The sequence below is a fragment of the Saccopteryx leptura genome, chromosome 5 (genome assembly GCF_036850995.1).
Source record: "Saccopteryx leptura isolate mSacLep1 chromosome 5, mSacLep1_pri_phased_curated, whole genome shotgun sequence".
Lineage (NCBI taxonomy): Eukaryota > Metazoa > Chordata > Mammalia > Chiroptera > Emballonuridae > Saccopteryx > Saccopteryx leptura.
Genome location: NC_089507.1, coordinates 170,790,876 through 170,812,930, shown reverse-complemented (window position 1 = coordinate 170,812,930; position 22,055 = coordinate 170,790,876). Strand labels below are relative to the sequence as shown.

Here is a 22,055-nt window from a genome sequence, read left to right as displayed (position 1 = left end):
CACTGTCCCCGCTAGGCTGCGAACAGGCGAAAGTTCTGGCCACCTCTAATGAGGTCCTTTCCTCCCAGAAGCTCCCATTAGCCCCTCCTCCTCCAAGCCCGCCTTTTCCTGTGGGCGGGGTTGCCGGTCGGCGCGGCCCAATTGCGTCACTGCGCAGCCGCGAGAGGGCGGTACCACGGCGGCTGCGACATGGGGGGGCGCGAAGCAGACGCCGGAAGTAGCCGTGGTACGGGTCCCCCGGAGGGGTACTCACTGCCGGCAGAGTCCACCCGTGCCGCGACGAGAGCCAAGGCCCGAGGAGGTGGGCGTGGCGGCCGCCGAAACACAACACCCTCTGTTCCCTCTTCTCGCGGAGCGGCTCGGCGTCGCTCCCCTCCACCGGCTGCCATGAGCGAGCGCCTCCGCCCCAGGTGAGACCGTAGGGACCCCCCTTCCTTTCCAGCCCCTCATCTCTGTCTTGGAGGATGGAGTCGAGGGGGCACATCAAGCGGAGTCCGAGCAAGCGTGGGCCCTCGTGTCTTTATTCTGAGTGGTCTGATTCGGGGGGAGGAGGGGGAGCGGGATGTGCCTGTGCTTCGGTGCCTCATCCCTGAGGGTACTAGTGGATTGACTCGGTCTCCCCCGAACTCCGTCCCCCCCCCCCGTCTTTATCTATTTGGGCTGAAGTGTGGTCGGTCCCGGAAGAGAGACGGTAGCCCTAAAGCGTCCCTGTCCTAAATTTAGGGGAGTGGGGGGATGGGAGGAATGTCTGATCTTCGAGTGGGAGCCTCTGGTGCGTCTGTGAGGGGACGGGGCGGGGAGCTGCCGGCTCCCCAAGGTCAGAAAGAAGGGTTGGGTTTAACCCTGCGGCCGGGAGGGATTAGGTTAGACTGAAAATTTGTGCCCTGGACGGTTGTTAACACGGAAGGGCAGTGACCGAAGAGGCTGGTGGAGGCTCTCTGGCCGTAGCCTTTGGAATAGACTGGATTCTAAACTGTTTGGATACGGAGCCGTTTGACTCCGAAGGCGGGAGGCAGTATTATATCGCGATGCTCTACTTTTCCACGGAGCCTGGCCTCGGACCTGGGTGAGGGGTTTTAGGCTTGCTTGACATGAGTAGAGCCCAGACCACGCTGCCATTCTTTTTTTTTTTTTTTTTTAGTTACCTCTGTGACTAAGGAGGAAAAATTTGGGATGGGGTACCCGAGAATGAAGAGGATCAGCTTTATTTCAAATTAGAGAAATCCCTCATTGTGGAGTTTGAAGTGAAAACCTGTACATGACAAAGCCCACCTCTTACATTTTTCTGACGAGGACACAAATTTAAAGAGCTGATTTACCTGGGCCTTCCCAGGTTCACTGTGCTTTCCTTTATTCCATAATAGTCTCAGTGAGGTTTAAGTGAATAAAATAGGATTGCCCTGACAGATTATGCTCTTTTCTGGTTCTGTGTTTTCATTGGCTCTGAATGTAACTGACGGTTCTTCCTTGAGGACCCTGCTCTGGAGGATATTTAATTTATGGCATTAAAATTCTGGAAAGCTTCCTGAGGTTACTTGGTCCAATATTATTGGTTCCTCAGACTTCGGCATGGGGTTATTGATTTGGGTCATATAGTGAATGAGGAATAAAGCCTTCTTATACAGAAAATAAGAGTGGACTAAATTGAACATTAGGGGCCCAATGACCACTGACATGTAGTTAGAATTAGTAACAGGTCCTTAAATGTAGTAAGCCTGATCTGACTGCCATTTTTTTTTTCCTTCTCAAACCCAGTGTATGGTTTTCTGATAGTCTCTTGGGATGTCTCACATATCTGAAAAAGTCAAAATATTTTCTACAAACATTCCTTTTACCTAACATCATACACGAATGCTCTGAATGCATTTATACTCATAGCAGGTTCCTTTTCTCTAGTACACAATGTCAACATGTTTCTACTGGTACCTTATTGCTATAAAAGAGGTTGTTTGGTTTGGACAGGGGTTTCTTACCTACTTTTCCCTTCACCCCATGTTTCGTGGTGCACGATGAACCAGCTCTGGCCAGTTCCAGCTTTCTTGGTAATTCCAAGTTAATTCACTTCTCTGGTTCTGTTTCCTCAATTTTAAGATTACGGATTGGTCAAAATGGTGGTTTTTCCAACTGTTCCACAGTATACTGGGATGGCCATAGAGAAGTGAGTGTGGGTCAAGGAAGCCCTTAACCAAAACAGATCCTTTATCTCGTACATTGAGGGATTTTTTTTTTCACCAGTAGGAAGAAAGGGTTCTGCTACTTAAATTTTTTTTGAAAACCACTAGTCTCTATTCTTCAGGGTTTCTTCTGTAGATGACAGGAAAATTGGAAAGAAATGAAATGATGAAAAGTGATGTAATCAGCTATCCTTAGAAGTAACAGATACTAAACAATAATCTAACTAGATGGCTAGGAAGAATATAATCAATTATAGGTTGGCTGCTAAAATTATAACCTGGTCTGTGTATTAATGTTGAAAGCTGTAATCTGACTGTGTTGATAGGCTTGAGCGTGAAGCTGTAATCTTGCCAATTATTAATGATATTGTTGAAGGAAGAATGTTTCAGGGATAAAATATGCAAAGAGCCTAGAAAAAGAAGAATTGAAGAACAAGTAGGGCTCATTCTTAATCCAATTCCATCCAAAAGAAAGGGTCTCCACCAGGCTTAAAGAGATAATTGTGGTACTTAACCAGCCCACCCTCTGTTCTTAGTCTCTGCTTTGCAACCTTAACATTCATATTCTTGTCACTGGAATGATTATAGTCCCCATTATAAATGAGAAAATGGGAAAGTTTTGGTTAGGCTCCTAAGTTTGGTAAGAGTGATTTAGCGGCCCAAAGCACAATCAGCTGTTGTCACATTGATAAAAGAGTTTGAGGACCAACATACTGCCATTTCATGAGTTTCTCTTTGGATGCCAACTGACCTTTCATTAGACATTGCTCTGTAACTTCTTCATATTCCCATGAACATTTTCTGGTCTTATTAGGGTGACAGTAGTAAATTCTTGGCTCAAATCTATGATAATGACATCTATTTAATGGTTATTAAAATCTGGTATTCATCTAATTTTTAGCTTCCCAGTACTTCAAAATAATGTGCAGCTATGGTGTGACCTCCTGGGAGAAAGGTAGGGAGCAGAAATAATGATCTACAAAGAGCTGGGCCTTAGTATGAGGTAAATGGTGTAGCCCTGTGCCGGTTGGTTGGTTCATGCTTTATCAGAACCACACACCCACTATTTATCATTCCAAGCTGGTACTGGATCAGACTCATTAGCAGCAGAATGTTGCAGAGTGTGGGAAATTGAGCTCAGAGTGATAGTTTCTTTAATATCTAGACCTCAACTCAAAACTTTAGGATTAAGGGCCTGCCCCAATAAGCCACCCTACTCTCACAGAAGTTATAGAACTGGAAGATAGTATATGCTTAAATTCAGTACTTTCCAAAAAGTTGTTTTTCACTCTTGCTCTAAAAATGAACATTTAAGAGTTTTCACTGTTGTTGAATTATGCTGCTTTGTATAAACTGGCCTCTAGTCAGCACTGCCCTTCAGCATTTTCTGTAGGGATGGGAGCCTCCTATTGTCTGTACTAATCATTCAGTACAGTTGCCACTAGCTGAAGTGTGGCTGTTGTGACTAAGGGACTGGATTAATTTAATTTAATTTAAGTGAAAGTATCCACATAGGCTAGTGGCTACCATATTGGACAGCGCAGTTCCAGGCATTTTTACCAAAAATTAAACCTAATTTATTTGTTTTCTAGTTGAGGTTTAGCAGTTTTTCTGACAAACAACACTTGACCCTTGCGTAGAATGTTTCTATTGCACATCTGAGAACACTTACCTGAGAAAGGTGTCTGGTTTTTCTTTATATATATATATATATTTTTTTCCATTTTTCTGAAGCTGGAAACAGGGAGAGACAGTCAGACAGACTCCCGCATGCGCCCTACCGGGATCCACCCGGCATGCCCACCAGGGGCGACACTCTGCCCACCAGGGGGCGATGCTCTGCCCATCCTGGGCGTCACCATATTGCGACCAGAGCCACTCTAGCGCCTGAGGCAGAGGCCACAGAGCCATCCCCAGCGCCTGGGCCATCTTTGCTCCAATGGAGCCTTGGCTGCGGGAGGGGAAGAGAGAGACAGAGAGGAAAGCGCGGCGGAGGGGTGGAGAAGCAAATGGGCGCTTCTCCTGTGTGCCCTGGCCGGGAATCGAACCCGGGTCCTCCGCACGCTAGGCCGATGTCTGGTTTTTCTTTAAACCTAGACATTTTAAGCAGCTTGTGCTACAGTCTCAAAGAGACAATCTGGTGAAGTAATTTCTGTCATAACACCAGGTGCCGTAGCCTAAATAATTGAGTTTGTGTCCAAGAGCAGCCTTTCCAGTGATTGTCTAGAAAAGCAATTTAATACTTTAGAGGACATAGAACTTTTGTTTAAAGTGGTAATTGGACGAAATCAGGGATGAAAAAACTAAAGATCAGTGGCTACCATGAACCTCTAGGTATTCCTATATAGAACCACCTATATATGGATTTTAAGGGTAAAATAGGCAACGGTAGCCATTCCTATCTCAGTGTTCCTATGGGAAGGAGTAAAATTAAGTAACTTGGAGTTGTAATTTCAGTAACTGTAGAAGGAAGATAACCTGCATTAGGTGGAGTTTGAAAGCCCAGTCGTTATAGTCTCTGTGCTCTTACTTACGCGCGGTAGGCATTTAAAATTATCAAGCTTCTCTATTGAAAGTAGTCACACTAATATAAGCCTGATCTTTCTGCTGCTCTTGATGTTTTTGCCCTTTGTGCCTAGTGACGGTGTACTTCCCATTTTAACCTGTTGGGATATTATACGATGAATTCCATTTTCTCAGGCTGGAGGACAGATAGATTTATGTTGTCATGTTTTACCATTTTAAGTGTGTCTGAAAGAGAAATTGTTCGATTATTCTTTTTCTCCTTGTGATTTAATTTCAGGAAAAGGAGAAGGAATGGCAATGAAGAAGACCACCATCTTCCCCCTCAGACCAAAAGGAGTAGTAGAAACCCTGTCTTTCATGATTCCTGGGACACAGAGGTAGGAAGTATGGTCAGCATCTCTGCTCTGCTGGTTTCACTGCTTTCGCTAAATAACCCAATTTCTTCTGTGTAATTAAAATTCTCTGATTAAATAAATATGATTTACTTGATTGCAGTGGTTTCAACCTTTCCTTGAGCCATGGCCCCTTTGAGAAGCTTGGAACCCATTCCTCGGCCAAACGGTCTATGTCTGCCCTAGTCATACATACTTTCCCCCAGATTTGTATTTGTTAGCAGTTTCATGAACCTTTGCAAGCCCTTTGAACCCCCTATTTGATATTTCAGAAACCAGCTTATTTTCTAAGTTTATAAACCATTTTTATCATTAAGGCAAGCATATTTTATTGCTTCAATTCACTTATCTTTAAAAAAAACTATAAGCATTGAGAATATATAATGAATATGTATGCAGAATCCCATTTTTCAGTGTTTTGCTTTTTCATTGTGTTGTTCTTTTTTTTTTTTTCTTTCTTTAAGTGAGAAGCCGGGAGATAGACAGACAGACTCCCTGTTGTATATGCCCTGACCGGGATCCACCCAGCAACCCCCTATGGGGCAGTGCTCTGGCCATCTGGGGCCGTTACTCCGTTGCTCAGCAGTTGAGCTATTTTAGCACCTGAGGTGACACCATGGAACTATCCTTAGCGCCAGGGCCAACTTGTTCCAACCGAGCCATGGCTGTGGGAGGAGAAGAGAGAGATAGAGAGAAGGAAGAGGGGGTAGGGGTAGAGAAGCAGATGGTCACTTCTCCTGTGTGCCCTGATTGGGAATTGAACCTGGGACTTCCACACGCCAGGATGATACTCTACCACTGAGCCAGCCGGTCAGGGCTTTTTCATTATGTTGTTCTAAAAAGCGCTACGGGAGGCACAGTAGTAGGGAGAGAGAATAGAGAGGGAGACACTCTGTGCACTCGAACGACTGATACCCAGTGCAGAAAGGAAGCTCACATAAAAGTGACACTCCTGTTAAATTAGGTGCCTAATGATTTGGACCCTTAAGTTTAGCACCCCAACAGGGAAACTCCTCAATGGCAAAGATTCCCATCATAATTTTTGCACAAACAGGTAATCTGTAATTTAATTAGTTCTTGACAATAGGACTTGACCTATATCTGGTCTTTGCCAGAAATCCAAAGTAACTCCCCCCCCCCCCCCCGGGGGTGGGAGATTATAAGTCTCTTGTGGGATAATCTCATTCAGGAACAATTAATGAAAAGTGCAGATAGATCTTTCTATTCAGAGACTTGAGTTTCTATAGCTTTTATCTTTTATCTTTCCTTTAAAAAATCTTCCTATCACAGTTTTTCTTCCTTTTTAAAAAATGATTAACAGCCCTGGCCAGATAGCTCAGTTGGTTTGAGCATTACCCTGAAGCACAGAGGTTGCCAGTTCGATCCCTAGTCAGGACACATACAGAAATAGATGTTCCTGTGTCTGTCCTGCTTTCTCCCTTCCTCTCTCTCAAATCTTGTAGAGAAATATTTTTTTTTTAAAAAATGATTAACAGAAAAGTTATTGAGCTTTATTTACTGTGGTAATTGGGGAATCTCATGGATGAAAGCAGAGCAGAGAGGAGAGGCTACCATGATCATCCAGTGTTAAAACCGTAACAGTAATTGAGTCTCCATTATTCTTTTGAATTTTAAGGCTGTTCCTTAAGAGAGTATGTAGTAATTACTTTCACGGTGTCAGCATGAATATTTCTTTACTTATATCTGTATGTAAATTCACCATATGAGATTGGCATTCATTTGAAAGTATAGTAAGTAGTAGGTCTAACTCTTTGTATTGGTCTTTTTCCCCTAAATTGTATTTAGCTTTGGTGCCTGAAAACAAGAATATAAATCGCCATGTTTAGAAAATTAAACATTTCTGATCTCTTATTTTTAGTGAAATTCCTAGTATAGTTTTGTTTTAATTGCTGTTTGTAGAAAATGACCTTGATTACCTTTCTAAAACCTCTGTACTGGTATCACGGAAGAAAACAGTGTTGTTACTCACCCTGCAGGTTCGTATGTCTTGTTCTTACTTGTCCAAAGAAGCTCAGTGGTTAAACCACTCTGTAAATCATTAGTCTGATGAGGGACTAAGATTGTCTTTGTTCTAATTCACGATCAGTACAGGTCCTTTTTATGTGTCGCAATAATCTGAACTCACCAGTTGCCCTCAAAGGAGCTGTGACCCTCGGTTTCAGTTTTGTGCGCTGAACCTTTATCAGCCATCTGAGTGAGGAGCTAGGGCTGAGCTTCCCCAGTGGTGTGTTAACAAGTCACGAGGGCCCCGGGAACCCAGGGAGAGCTAGAGAAGCAAAGGCAAGGAAAAGTCTTTAAAATGGAAAATGAAGCCCTAAATAATTGAATTATCACCACTGGAATAGATCATAATGCTTATAACTCAAAAATAACAAGTTTAGGGGTATTTGGCTGCCTTTTGACAGTTGGGTTTAAAAGGGAAAATAAAATGATTCATTATAAATGGATTATTATTAATTTATATAACAAATTCTTATTAATGAAAATGTTACCTTTTAATTCTAAGGTAGGGCAGAGGTAGGTTTTCTTAAGATTAAGAGAAACTGTTTCCTTTGTCTTTCCTAAAATCTGAAATAATTTTAGAATTCTTTTTGTGATTTGAAGAACATTCATTTGGAAAGAACTTATTTTAATTCTAAGAGAGATTTAAAATTATTAAAAGTTACCATTTTCTCCTAAATGTAATAATATTGGCAAGTACTGGAAAGTAAGGTACGAGGTGTTTGATTTCTGTTCAGCTATGCCACAAGTAAATTACAATTACCTGAAAAGTGGAGATAGCACATGCCTCTTTGTTCCTAGATGCTGTGAAGCTGAGAATGGGAACGGACTTCCCCGATGAGTTATGTAGAAAGAAACTTTTACTTGCACATTTTCTTCCTGTCATTTCAGTAGTTTCTTTTCAGATGGAAAAATTAGGACACAGAAAATACTCACTTGCCCAAAGCTACAAGCAAGTAAGAGCCAGTCAGTGAGCCCAGAGCTTGAGCAGCGTGCTCCTCACCGTGGCGGGTGTCCTCGCAGAAGGCAGGTGGCGGTTCCGAGAGACTGCTGACTGTATCCAGGGCAGTGAGGTCTCCCGCTGCTCTGCAGTTGTAGAAACAGACTAGCTGGAAAGGGTTTTGCCAAGTCAGTGCTATGATATATTAGCTAGACAGCCATTTTAAATTTCTGTCTGAAAAAAACGAAACTTTGGGGTCTAGTGTTTTATTGTTTTTGCAAAAATCTAATTGGTGTTTGAAAATCTTGAATTTTAACTTTAGTGACAGTGAGTCTCATGTTACTGTTTTCTAAATTGGGGTATAAATTACTAGCATAAGAATAAAAATCTTTTTTGTGAAGCCATTTTGTATGAATCGTGTTAGTTAATGTCTTAAGTCAGGCTTGTTTTTCTCTTGGTGAGCAAGAAGTGAAATGATTTGTCACTTTGTGTCTTTCTTTTGGGTCCTGTACAATGGTAGTGACATTCCCTGATCTTTGATAATTATTTGGATGAGTAGGAACTGGCTAGATTTAACTTACTAGTTTATTCTTTTAGGGCAGCGGTTCTCAGCCTGTGCGTCGCGACCCCGGCGGGAGTCGAACGACCAAAACACAGGGGTCGCCTAAAGCCATCAGAAATACATATTTTATTTTAAAATGTATTGTATAATAAATATGTATTTTCCGATTGTATAATAAATATGTATTTTCCGATTGTATAATAAATATGTATTTTCCGATGGCTTTAGGCGACCCCTGTGTTTTGGTCGTTCGACCCCCGCCGGGGTCGCGACCCACAGGTTGAGAACTGCTTTTTTAGGGGCTAGCCTTTTTGGTTTGAATTGTATCTTGTAGGAGTAATGCTCTTTGTCTTCAGTTTCAATACCCTTATCTACAAAATACACTAGAAGCTTCCATGTAATCCTTGGGTGTATGCTTTGTGAAAGTGCTGCTGCTGAGTCAGTGAAGGGAGTGCCTTTTCACAAGATTCCCATCCCTTGTATATCTGTATCTAAGACTGTTTTGACTTTTTAGCTCATTGTGAAGTAACAAGTAGAGAGTGAAGGTGGAGATGGAACAGAAGTGGCTTACCTGGAACAGACCCTGCCTTTTCTACAAAAGGGATTTTTTTTTTTTTAGTGAGAGGAGGGGAGGCCGAGACACTCTCACATGTGCCCTGACCAGGATCCACTCAGCAAGCCCATCTGGGGTTGCTGCTCCGTTGCAACTGGAGCCATTTTTTTAGTACCTGAGGCGAAGACCATGGAGCCATCCTCAGTGCCCAGGGCCAACTCTCTCCAATCTAGCCATGGCTACAGGGAGGGGAGGAGAAGAGAGAAAGAAGTGAGAGGGGTGAAATGGAGAAGCAGATAGGTGTGTCTCCTGTGTGCCCTGACTGGGAATTGAACCCAGGGCATCCACATGCTGGGCCGACACTCTACCACTGAGCCAACTGGCCAGGGCAAGATCGTTTTTGATGTCATAATCCTAAAATCCCAAGGGTATTCTTATGGGAGTGTAGAGGCATGGCAAATTAAGACATAACAGAACCAGGAGAATCTGTGTATCGTTAAAATTAGAACTATAAATCTATTTAAGAATTAGAATGAGCTGAATGTTAGAAGATTCTTTTTAATAGTGTGAATTTAGATGACAATGGACTATTTCACACTATTTTTCAAAGGTTCTTAAGGCTCTTAGCTTTTGCCCTTTCTCATCTTTGTTGTACAGTAGAAGGCACATCCCAAGAGAGAACTGTTTTGGGTAACACTGTCAGGGTTATGTGTTGAAAACTCTGTAGCAGATTAACATCTAAAAAGTTCCATTCAAAATGGAGGAGCATTCCTTTCCAAAGTTAGTCGAATTTGTACTGTAAATCTTAAGAAACTTTGGTCACAGTTTTAAGTCCTTGAAATGTTTGTATATATGTGTAATGCCAGAGGGTCAGGCCAGGCAGGTTCACATTGGATTCAGGTAGATGGTAGAAAAACTGCGGAGCCAGAAAGCATTGGGCCATTCCATTTAATAGAGTCTCACAACTGTGGACAAGCACATAGGCAGGGGAAACCACCTCTCACGCAAACAAACAGCAAAATGGTCCCTCACAGCGGCGGGCAGGCGGGCAATCCATACATCCACAATCTCCCATCTTTCTTGGCGCAAGCACCCGTAGCCTTATATAGGCCATACACGTGTGGGGCTGATACACACCCATGCACCAATCAGGCAAAGTGGTTACAGCTGGTAACCCTGTGAGCAAGCCTAATACAGATGCCTCACAACATAACATCAACTTCCAGCATCATAAGCTGCCCCAAGCATTTCATATTGAAATTGGACGTTAAGTCTAAAATAATAAAGGTCCATTCATGCATGCGTTTTTGTACAGTTGCGGCTTATTTTTTAGCATGTTTTAATTTAAACAAAATGAAGTGATAGATTATAGGACATTTTAGTTACAAAGGAACTTGATACACATTATGTATGTAGTCCAGCTTTATAAGTATTGACACAGAAAGTGACCACACATTTTCTATCCTTGCGTCTTTAGAAAGTAGTTTATTTATTTATTATTTTAGTGAGAGGAGGGGAGGCAGAGAGAGACTACCGCATGTTTCCTGACCAGGATCCACCCAGCAAGCCCACTAGGGGGCAATGTTCTGCCCATCTGAGGCCGTTGCTCCATTGCTCATCAGTGTAGCCATTTTGTTAGCGCCTGAGGCAGAGGCCACGAGCCATCTTCAGCACCTGAGGCCAGCTCACTCGAACCAATCCAGCCATGGGGGCGGGGGGGGGGGGGGGAGGGTGTGGGGTAGAGAAATAGAAGGTCACTTCTCCTGTGTGCCCTGACTGGGAATTGAACCCAGGACTTCCACATGCCAGGCTGACACTCTACCACTGCTGAGCCAACCGTTGGCCAAGGCCAGAATGTAGTTTAAATAACCTACTGAATTCATTTGGAATTTTACTGTCTCACTGTATAAGCAGACTGGGAGCTCTCTTACATCATTAAGCATTTTGGAAGCATAGGATTTTTTTTTTTTTAATATTTTTTATTTATTCATTTTAGAGAGAGAGAGACAGACAGACAGACAGACAGAAAGGAGGAGCAGGAAGCATCAACTCCCATATGTGCCTTGACCAGGCAAGCCCAGGGTTTCAAACTGGCGACCTCAGTGTTTCCAGGTCGACACTTTATCCACTGAGCCACCACAGGTCAGGCAGCATAGGATTTTATATCAGATGCTCCAGTCAACTTGGCTAATATCATCTCTTACATTTAATCCAGATTCTACCACAGTGGTAGAATGAACTTCATTATGACTCCAGGCATGCAGCGTATACAGTGAGATTTTTTTCTTTTTGAGGCTCCTATAAATTAAAAGCACCAGTAAGTGGGGAGATCGGCTATGAGGGGAAGCTGGGACTTGAAAGAAAATAAAATATGTTGTTGATCTGCTTTTTTAATTATGAAGAGAAGGCATACAGCTCTAGATAATAAATAATACACACATGTTCTGGTTCTTTTTGTGAAGCATAGAGACTTAGTAATTAACATTCTGCCTGGGGGCTTTCTAAAGGTTAGCAGCAGCAGTAGTATTTGGGGTTGATTCTTTTCTACCACGGGTATTTATGGATTATCTCTAACACTGACTTCACGCCCTGGGTTAATAAAGGTAGGCTTAGCCGAAGGACAAAGAGTTTGAGCCCTATGGACTAAGGAAATGAACTTCCTCAGTTTCCCTGTCCTCTGCATCACGATTTACAGGTCTTCTTCCTCTGCTAAAGGGCAGGAAGTGTCCCTCGGCCTTGATGTGCTCTGCAGTCTAGCAAGGATTCTGAAAGCTGCTGCTACCACTTTGGACCCCCCTTTGCATGTCTTGAGTCTTCATAGCACTGCTTCCTTCACTGGCCAACTCAGGCACTCTTTCCTTCCCTCTCATCTCCGCCTGTTTCCCCTCACCTCACTGCTGCCTTCCCTTCTGCCTCTCTCCACTCCACTCCTCTCTTCCCTCAGTCCTGTCTTCCTCTTGACGCTGCAGAGCTTTTCTCAAGGCTCATCAGCACTCCATTTGTCAGACATGTACTGAGCACCGAGTCCACTTCATCCTTGAACAGCATGGATTTGAACTGTGCAGGTCCATTTATTTATTTATTTTTACAGAAACAGAGAGAGAGAGAGAGAGAGAGAGAGAGAGAGAGAGAGAGATAGGGACAGACAGGAATGGAGAGAGATGAGAAGTGTCAATCATCAGTTTTTTGTTGTGACACCTTAGTTGTTCATTGATTGCTTTCTCATATGTGCCTTGACCATGGGGCTACAGCAGACTGAGTAACCCCTTGCTTGAGCCAGCAACCTTGGGTCCAAGCTGGTGAGCTCTGCTCAAACCAGATGAGCCCGCACTCAAGCTGGCAACCTCGGGGTCTTGAACCTGGGTCCTCCGCATCCCAGTCCGACGCTCTATTCATTGCACCACTGCCTAGTCAGGCTGTGCAGGTCTATTTAAAGTAAATATTGTATGTATAGCACTGTAAGTGTATTTTCCTTATGATTTTCTAAATAGCTTTTTTTAAGCTTTATTATATGAGTATAGTATATAACATACAAAATACATCAATCAATTATTTTTTCAGTAAGACTTCCGGTCAGCAGTGTGCTATTAGTTTAAGTTTTGGGGGAGTCAGGAGGAATATGCGGGGTTTTGATTACACAGGGTCTCAGCGGCCCTTACCTACCCCCCGCACCTCTCACCCCTCTGCATTTATTCAAGGATCAGCTATATCCAGGTGTTTGGTGTCAACCTGGATGTCTCCATTTCCATCTCCCTCTGGGCTGTGACACATACCCCTTCATTGACATTGATAACCACTGTCCTCATGCTGGCCTGCTCTGCTGCTTGATGTTGGCCTCTGCTCGGTCGTCCGGACCTCATTTATCTAACAGATCCCTGGCATCCTCACTCTTAAGTACAGGCCTGGAACTGTTTCTCTGGACTTTGGACACTTACGATCTGGCCATGGCTTCTCAAGTACATTTGTCTCACTAGCGCATTCGGGAGTGAGCGCAGCCACACTACACCGTTAGCTTTTCCTCTCAGAGCACTCCTGATCTTGCTTACTGTTCTCCCGGTTTGTGACACCCTCCTTATAAAGATTCGTCCTCATCACCGAGGCCCAGTTCAGACACCATCCATTTTAAGGGGCCTCTCCTAGCTCACTCCATCCACACCTGTTGCTCGATTCCTGTCACTGCAGTGGCCGTGTACTGTCCTTACCACCGGTTGTATTCCACCATATTCTTGATGAAGCTCAGTAGATAAATGACTGGGAGCCCTAATGCAGTGCCTCCCACTACTCAGCAGACACCCTCACAATTGTTTGCACAGTGGTTGGACATCAGCGTAATGTGCCCACTTGAGCCAGGTTTCCTGAGCTGGGGCCCTGGCATGTACACTATTTAAAAAGCCTCCAGGTGATTCTAAAAGAGACTGCATTCTTCTGGGTCTTACCCTGGCATCTGTAGTTACCAGGGCATACAGGCAGGTTTTATTTCTGTCCTAGCTAACTGAAAATCCTCCCTTTCCACACAGACCTCGCCACAGGATTCTTATGAGTTGCTTTTGTATGTTTAGAGAGGAAGACTCTTGGTCAGAATCTTCATAAATTTAACCTATTGTGCTTATTGCAAGGGGTTTTTATTTCATAGCTATGACTTGATTCTCTTTTGATTGTTATACAAAGTTGTTATTGACAATACTCTGGTCAGTGTCAGCACTCAGTCCAAATTGAAAATTCAGAGAAAAGAAACACGCCTTGTAACTGGGTTTGGATAAACTGTGTGATAAGCAATCTCTGTAAGGAATCAGGAGCCTGGGGACAGGGTTCCTATCTGAGGAATCTTTCTCAGTCCCAGAGTTTCTGGGCTCTGTCAGTAAAAGAACCTGCTCAAAACTAAGAGAACAGGAATTGTAACAAGGTAAACACTTCTGTACCTACCAGTTCTCAAAACCGTGCGGCAAGTAGTGGCCCTCCTGCCCCAAGGATTTCCTACTCAGAAGTTCTGCTCAGTGCGGAAAATACGACTGCTTTTCCCTATTTCAACTCTTTGATTTTGTTAGACAAAACAATTTACTTCTGTGTATATCTTAAAGCACTAATAGTTAACATTTGATTTTATGCCTTTAGGCCAGGGGTCCCCAAACTACGGCCCGCGGGCCACATGCGGCCCCCTGAGGCCATTTATCCGGCCCCGCCGCACTTCTGGAAGGGTACCTCTTTCATTGGTGGTCAGTGAGAGGAGCATAGTTCCCATTGAAATATTGGTCAGTTTGTTGATTTAAATTTACTTGTTCTTTCTTTCTTTATTTACTTATTTTTATTTATTTTATTTTATTTTTTGTATTTTTCTGAAGCTGGAAACGGGGAGAGACAGTCAGACAGACTCCCGCATGCGCCCGACCGGGATCCACCCGGCACGCCCACCAGGGACGTTCTGCCCACCAAGGGGCGATGCTCTGCCCCTCCGGGGTGTCGCTCTGCCACAACCAGAGCCACTCTAGCGCCTGGGGCAGAGGCCAAGGAGCCATCCCCAGTGCCCGGGCCATTTTTGCTCCAATGGAGCCTTGGCTGCGGGAGGGGAAGAGAGAGACAGAGAGGAAGGAGGGGGGATGGAGAAGCAAATGGGCGCTTCTCCTATGTGCCCTGGCCGGGAATCGGACCCGGGTCCCCGCACGCCAGGCCGACGCTCTACCGCTGAGCCAACCGGCCAGGGCCTTGTTCTTTATTTTAAATATTATATTTGTTCCCGTTTTGTTTTTTTACTTTAAAATAAGATATGTGCAATGTGCATAAGAATTTGTTCATAGTTTTTTTTATAGTCCGGCCCTCCAACGGTCTAAGGAACAGTGAACTGGCCTCCTTTGTAAAAAGTTTGGGGACTCCTGCTTTAGGCTTTAAAGTAAATGATGATCTTTCATTTATTTCATAAGGTAGACCTCTTTGGCTGACAGTGTTAAGACAGATTCCAATAACTTTCATTTTTGACTGTGCCCCATAGAAATGTTTTATGATCTAGTACATACCAAATATATTTGTGAATAATTGAAAAAAGTTTCACAGAACAGTTACTGTTACCATATTATACTCTAGTTTCTTTTTTTAATACTGGTTGCTACCCACCAAATGGGTTCTACCTTCTATTTGAAAAACACTGGTCAGTCTTTGTGAGGTACTCCCGAAAACCTCTCCGATAGTAAGAAGACTTGAATTGGCAGAAAATAGAGCCAGAGTATCTTGAAAGAGATGTATTATTTTTACCTGATGACAGTAGTATGTATCTCAGGTTTTCTGTGTATTAAAATAACATATGAGTCTGACCAGGCGGTGGCGCAGTGGGTAGAGCATTGGACTGGGATGCGGAGGACCCAGGTTCAAGACCCTGAGGTTGCCAGCTTGGGCGCAGGCACATCTGGTTTGAGCAAAAAGCTCACCAGCTTGGACCCAAGGTCACTGGCTCCAGCAAGGGGTTACTCGGTCTGCTCTAGCCCCACGGTCAAGGCACATATGAGAAAGCAATCAGTGAACAACTAAAGTGCCACAACAAAAAACTGATGATTGAGGCCCTGGCTGGTTGGCTCAGTGGTAGAGCATCAGCCTGGCATGCAGGATTCCCGGCCAGGGCACACAGGAGAAGTGCCCATCTGCTTCTCCACCCCTCCCCCTCTCCTTCCTCTCTGTCTCTCTCTTCCCCTCCCACAGCCAGTGCTCCATTGGAGCAAAGTTGGCCTGGGCGCTGGGGGTGGCTCTATGGCCTCTGCCTCAGGCGCTAGAATGGCTCTGGTTGCAACAGAGCGATGCCCCAGATGGGCAGAGCATCGCCCCCTGGTGGGCATGCCGGGTGGATCCCGGCTGGGTGCTTGCAGGTGTCTGACTGCCTCCCCATTTCTAACTTCAGAAAAAATACAACAAACAAACAAACAAACAAAAAAAACCCCTGATGATTGATGCTTCTCATCTCTCTCCATTCCTGTCTGTCTGTCCCTATCTATCCCTCTCTCTGACTCTGTAAAAAGTAAAAAGAGGCCCTGGCCACTTGGCTCAGTGGTAGAGTGTTGGCCTGGCGTGCAGGAGTCCCGGGTTCGATTTCTGGCCAGGGCACACAGGAAAGGCGCCCATCTGCTTCTCCACTCCCCCCCCTCTCCTTCCTCTCTCTCTCTTCCCCTCCCACAGCCAAGGCTTCACTGGAGCAAAGTTTGCCTGGGCGCTGAGGATGGCTCTGTGGCCGCTGCCTCAGGCGCTAGAATGGCTCTGATTGCGGCAGAGCGACGCCCCAAGATGGGCAGATCATCGCCCCTGGTGGGCATGCTGGGTGGATCCCAGTCAGGCGCATGCGGGAGTCTGTCTGACTACCTCCCTGTTTCCAGCTTCGGAAAAATACAAAAAAGAAAAAAAAATAACATTAAGTGTATTCACCGGCTTCCCATTCTAGTTGTCTTAAATAGGCTGCCTTTTATTAGTTTGAAACTATCGTTGGCCTCTTCAATGCAAGTGAATACAACTGAAGCAGTTTTTAAGTTCTTAAGTAGTTCAGTGAGGCCAGAGTCTTCCTAAAATCTTATTGACAATATTGATATATATTGTTAGCTCCCAGTCTTGAAGTTAGAAGTAACTAAGATCTCTATTTTGTAGTATTCTCACTCATAATCAGTTTTTTAAGAGAAATATTTTTTGTAGAAGCTGTAGAAAATAAAGATACTTAAAAAAATAGGTCCAAATTCTAGATATTTTGGCACATACATCCTTCCAGACTATTTTTCTTTTTCCTTTTTTTTTTTTGGTGTGTGAGAGGAGGGGAGACAGAGACTCCCGCTTGTACCACCCCCCAGCCCCCTATAGGTGATGCTCTGCCCATCTAGGGTGGTTGCTTGTCAACTAAGCTATTTTTTTAGCACCTGAGGCAGAGACTCCATGGAGCCATCCTCAGGGCTGGGGCCAACTTGCTTAAACCAATTAAGCCATGGCTGTGGGGTAGGGAAGAGAGAGAAACGAGAGAGGGAAGCAGATGGTTGCTTCTCCTGTGTACCCTGACCATAAATCAAACCCAGGACATCCACACGCTGGGCCCACACTCTACCAGCCAGGACCCTTCCAGACTATTTTTGTGCATGTATGTCTACATTTTAAAAAAAATTAAAAAACCAACTGTCATATCTACTGTTTTGTAATCTGTAAAAAAGATGTTAAAGGCTTCTTTCTACCTTGGGGGTATATTATTAATAGCTGAATAGAATTTCATTGTTGTGAGTTATAATTAATGTATTTATACTTTATATATTTATAATTTAAAGTTTCTCTTGTTAGACATTTGGGTTGTTTGCATTTTTTTAGCTCTTATAAACAAGGCCACAATAAACTTTTTTATATGTGTCATAAAGTTTCAAGATATTTAAAAGGAACTAGAAATTGCTGGTCTTGCCTGACCTGTGGTGGCGCAGTGGATAAAGCGTCGACCTGGAAATGCTGAGGTCGCCGGTTCGAAACCCTGGGCTTGCCTGGTCAAGGCACATATGGGAGTTGATGCTTCCAGCTCCTCCCCTCCTTCTCTCTCTTTGTCTCTCCTCTCTCTCTCTCTCTCTCTCTCTCTCTCTCTCTGTCTCTCCCTCTCCTCTCTAAAATGAATAAATAAATAAATAAATTAATTAAAAAAATATTAAAAAAAAAAAAAAGAAATTGCTGGTCTCTGTGTCTCCCTCACCTTTTTTTTATAGCTATTGTACAGAAATCTTTTCTAACCTGTTAACGTTAAAAGAACTTTTAACTTTTCTCAGAATAGTGTCATCTTTGCTGTCATATTGTGAAATGAATAGAACTTGAGAAGGACAGTTGACTTACTAAAAACTGATTCTAGTTCTTGCCTTAATTTTCAGACAGTGCCTATAACAAAAAACAAAGAAAACAGTCTAAGAGGAAACAAAGTTTTCTGCGTGGTGGATTTCTTATCTAGTGTGATAACCTACTTGTTAAATATTCATGACCTCACCAGGTGTACCAGTGACAGTTTTAAGGTTGTTATACTCTAGGTCAGGAGTGGCTTTTATGGAAAGCAATTTCTGTTTTTGAATTGGCTTTTACCTCTTACGTCTTTTAAGTATATATAATTGGTCCTGGCTAGTTGGCTTAGTGGTGGAGCGTCGGCCCAACATGTAGATGTTCTGGGTTCGATTTCCGGTCAGGGCACACAGGAGAAGCTATCATCTGCTTCTCCACTCCTCCCTGCCTCTCTCTCTCTTTCTCTCTCTCTCCCCCTCCCGCAGCCATAGCTCAAATGGTTAGAGCTAAGTTGGCCCTGGGCACTGAGGATGGCTCTATGGCCTATGCCTCAGGTGTGAAAATAGCTTGGTTGCTGAGCACTGGAGCTACAGCCCAGCCAGGTGGCGCATTGCCTGGTAGGGGCTTGCTGGGTGGATCCTGGTCAGGGCACATGCAGGAGTCTCTCTCTGCCTCCCTGCCTCTCATTTAATTTTAAAAAAAAAAGTATATATAGTTGTTACTGCTAACCTTGCCATGTGATGCCACTCGGCCTATTTATGATGCTTTCATGATTTTTTTAATTGTAGAAAGATAGGTTGTCTCCTACTCCCTACTCCCTACAGGCAATAGGATTTGTGACCTATGTTAAGTAGCTCCAGATGACCCAGGGACCTTGACAGTTCTTGGTTTAAGTCCTATTAGTAATGGATGTCTTTTGTGATCATGCTTTCTTTGCCATTTCAGGCTCATTTATGTGCATACAGGGTTCAGCAAAACTAGGTTTACAGTTGTTAGTGCATGAAACTGTTTATTCTTGCATTATTTATTAATTATTGTGTTATTTTCCATATAAACTGTAAACCTACTTTTGTCCCACCCCGTATTTTTAAGTAGTAAAGTTGAAGTAAATTAGATCTCAACCCAGTGTCCCTTTATAAATTATAACTGTAATTTCTCTAAGCTTATTGCATTGTAAAAGGACTCATGTGATTCCCATATACCCGTGTAGATTACAGTATATGTACTGTTAGGTGTAATTTTCTGTATTTTAAAAAGCGCTTTTAAAGTATCTATCTTGAAATGTTTTATTTGTACATTTATTTTGATAATGCAAAGATATAATCACATTGCATAAATTTCATAGGAATAGGTAGGAAAAAAATAAGCATCTATAATTCCTCCATTTTAGCATAGTAACTGTGGGCTGTTTCTTTCTGGTCTTTTTTCTTATGTGTAGATTTTACATTGTTGTAAGCAGACATTTCAAAAACAATAGCTTTGTCTAAAGAGAATATAAATTTAGATATATCAGAGGGCTAATGAGTTAAAAAAATATTACACCAGAACATCAATTACCAGAATTCTAACTTTTTCACATATTGATTCTTTACAGTACAATATTATACTGAGTTGTAAATAGAGAAGAGTGCCAATCAAGTGATGGGGTTGTCATTTAGTAGACATGCATGCAGTATTACAGTGGTACAGGACCATAATTCTGAAAGGAGCCTCACCATTGCCTTCTCTTTTGAGATTCCTGCTATTGGAAGGAAAAAGATTTCTGAGTGACTTTTATAGGGATCTCTGAGTAGCTTCTTCAAGATCACTAAGACCCGGTCATGTTGGTTACATTAAAAGAAATTAAACACATACATAGTCATATCGAACTGTAAAAATGCTAATGTTGCCTGACCAGGCAGTGGCGCAGTGGATAGAGCGTCGGACTGGGATGCAGAGGACCCGGGTTCGAGACCCCGAGGTCGCCAGCTTGAGCGCGGGCTCATCTGGTTTGAGCAAAAAGCCCACCAGCTTGAACCCAAGATCGCTGGCCCCAGCAAGGGGTTACTCGGTCTGCTGAAGGCCCGTGGTCAAGGCACATATGAGAAAGCAATCAATGAACAACTAAGGTGTTGCAATGTGCAATGAAAAACTAATGATCGATGCTTCTCATCTCTCTGTGTTCCTGTCTGTCTATCCCTCTCTCTGACTCACTCTGTGTCTCTGTAAAAAATTAATTAAAAAAATTATTAAAAAGTGCTAATGTAACTTTATAAGGAGTATATTAAAGTTTCAGGATATGTATTCTGCATTCAGAGAATATCATTTTGTGTCCATAAACCATAAAATAGATAACCACAAAGTTGTCACTGTTTTTTTTTTATTTTAAGTTGTACCCAGAAGCCATCTTATTTGTTATGAGGACACCTTCTTCATATCCTATATAATATACCAGTGACTGGCACTTTCTACTAGAGGCTGAGAACTTCTTCCTTTGATTATTGGAAATTAGGGGAATGAATGATAAAAGCAGGTAGAGAGACCTGTATAAGTGTTAAAATGTAGTTAAAGGGATTTGCAGTAGGAATCTGGACCCTGCCACCTCTTAGCAATATCTGATGGGGACAGTAATCTCACTCTACCTCACAGGGTAGTTGTGAGAATAGAATGAAATAATTTAGGTGAATGTAGTTTTTAAAGGACTGTAAGTCCATATACACTGCTCACAAATATTAGGGGATATTTTATAGCTTCATACTCATTTTGAAATATCCCTTAATTTTTGTAAGCAGTATGTTTTGATGCTGGTACTCTTCTAACGGGGTAGGTAGAATATTCTTAAATAGGGTACTGTAAATTAAAATATAGTAAAGCTCTTAAGAAACCAAACAGCCTAATCATGAAACTATTCCTTTTTCTTTCCAGTCTTCAAGCAGTGACAGTGGCGGGAGCAGCAGCAGCAGCAGCATCAACAGCCCAGACAGGGCCAGTGGGCCAGAAAGCAGTCTAAACCACACCGTCGCCGGGTCCAGCCCTAACACCCCCCAGCCCGTGCCCGAGCAGTCTGCTCTCTGCCAAGGCCCTTACTTCCACATCAATCAGACCCTGAAGGAGGCCCATTTCCACAGCCTACAGCACCGAGGACGGCCCCCAACATGATGGGCTGGCAGTTTCTTGCCTTCTGTGAAGGGACAGCGCTGTGCAGATTTGATATTTCATCTTATGATGTTTTAAAAAATTGCACAAAAAAAATGCCTGTTGGCTTTTCAGTCTATATTTGAAATAACAGGTTAACAGGCAGTTGTTTACTTGTGGTTTTGCTGCACTATTGCAATTTTAAAGGGGCTTTGAAGCAATTTTTTATAGGATTCTTTTGAGGGGGGTATCAAATCCATGTCAAGGTAGTGGTGTGAGGACATCTCATCTGTGTGTTGAATCCATAGTTCAGTTCAGATTGATTTCCAAATCTGTCAATTAGAAAAACTACTTTATGTAAAAAGGCCTTTTAAAAATGCAGGATCTTCAATTTTTTAAATTCAACAAACTAGTAAAGAGTAGTTTCCATGAAAAAAAACACTTTTTTCCAAAATATAGAAAGCTTGATTCAGTCTTGCACTGAAATTGCCATACTACCTCTTAGTATGTAGATGTCCGGTTGAAAGTCCTCTCCTTTGTAACAGAACAATCAGATCCAAGTGAGGCTGTGTAAGTGAAGCGCCCTCCCTGATAACTGTCTCCCCTCTTTGTTGTATCTTGTATTTCCAGAGGGAATGTCTTTCAGACTCTTGTATACCCAGACAACTCTGTCACTGTTACTGCTCCAGAGCCTACATCTCAGGCTTAATAGAAAACATTGCATTTCTGACAGTCAAGAAATACGTAATGATTTTTTGTCTTACAAACTTGTTCTGTTGGCAGCTTGTGTGATCTCATTGATAATTCCACCTTGTTGTGTCGAGAATTAAGGCACTGTTGAAGGCTAACGAAGTGTAAGCTATCTGAACTGATGTCTAAAGTCACAAGTGTTGTGAGACTATTGGCCAAGGATTCACTTTATGCTTAAAGTAACCCCCTAACAGTAACTAGGGGCCACATTCCACCATTGGAACTGGAAAGACGGGCATGGCTTAGAAACAATGAGCAGAGGCACCTG

The 22,055-nt window shown here is 43.0% G+C and overlaps 1 protein-coding gene across 2 annotated transcripts; it reads left to right on the top strand.

The window, feature by feature from the left end:
• Nucleotides 1-136: 136 nt before the first annotated feature.
• Nucleotides 137-21,476, top strand: VCF1 (VCP nuclear cofactor family member 1). Of its 2 annotated transcripts, XM_066386762.1 has the most exons (4): nucleotides 137-410; nucleotides 3,076-3,129; nucleotides 4,978-5,077; nucleotides 20,828-21,476. In XM_066386762.1, the coding sequence occupies exons 1-4, from the start codon at nucleotides 190-192 to the stop codon at nucleotides 21,059-21,061; spliced, it is 609 nt and encodes a 202-aa protein (XP_066242859.1). In that variant the 5' UTR covers nucleotides 137-189; the 3' UTR covers nucleotides 21,062-21,476. The 2 variants fall into 2 exon arrangements, with proteins under 2 accessions (XP_066242859.1, XP_066242861.1); XM_066386764.1 differs by lacking the exon at nucleotides 3,076-3,129 and having other exon boundaries at nucleotides 142-410.
• The last annotated feature ends 579 nt before the right edge of the window (nucleotides 21,477-22,055 follow it).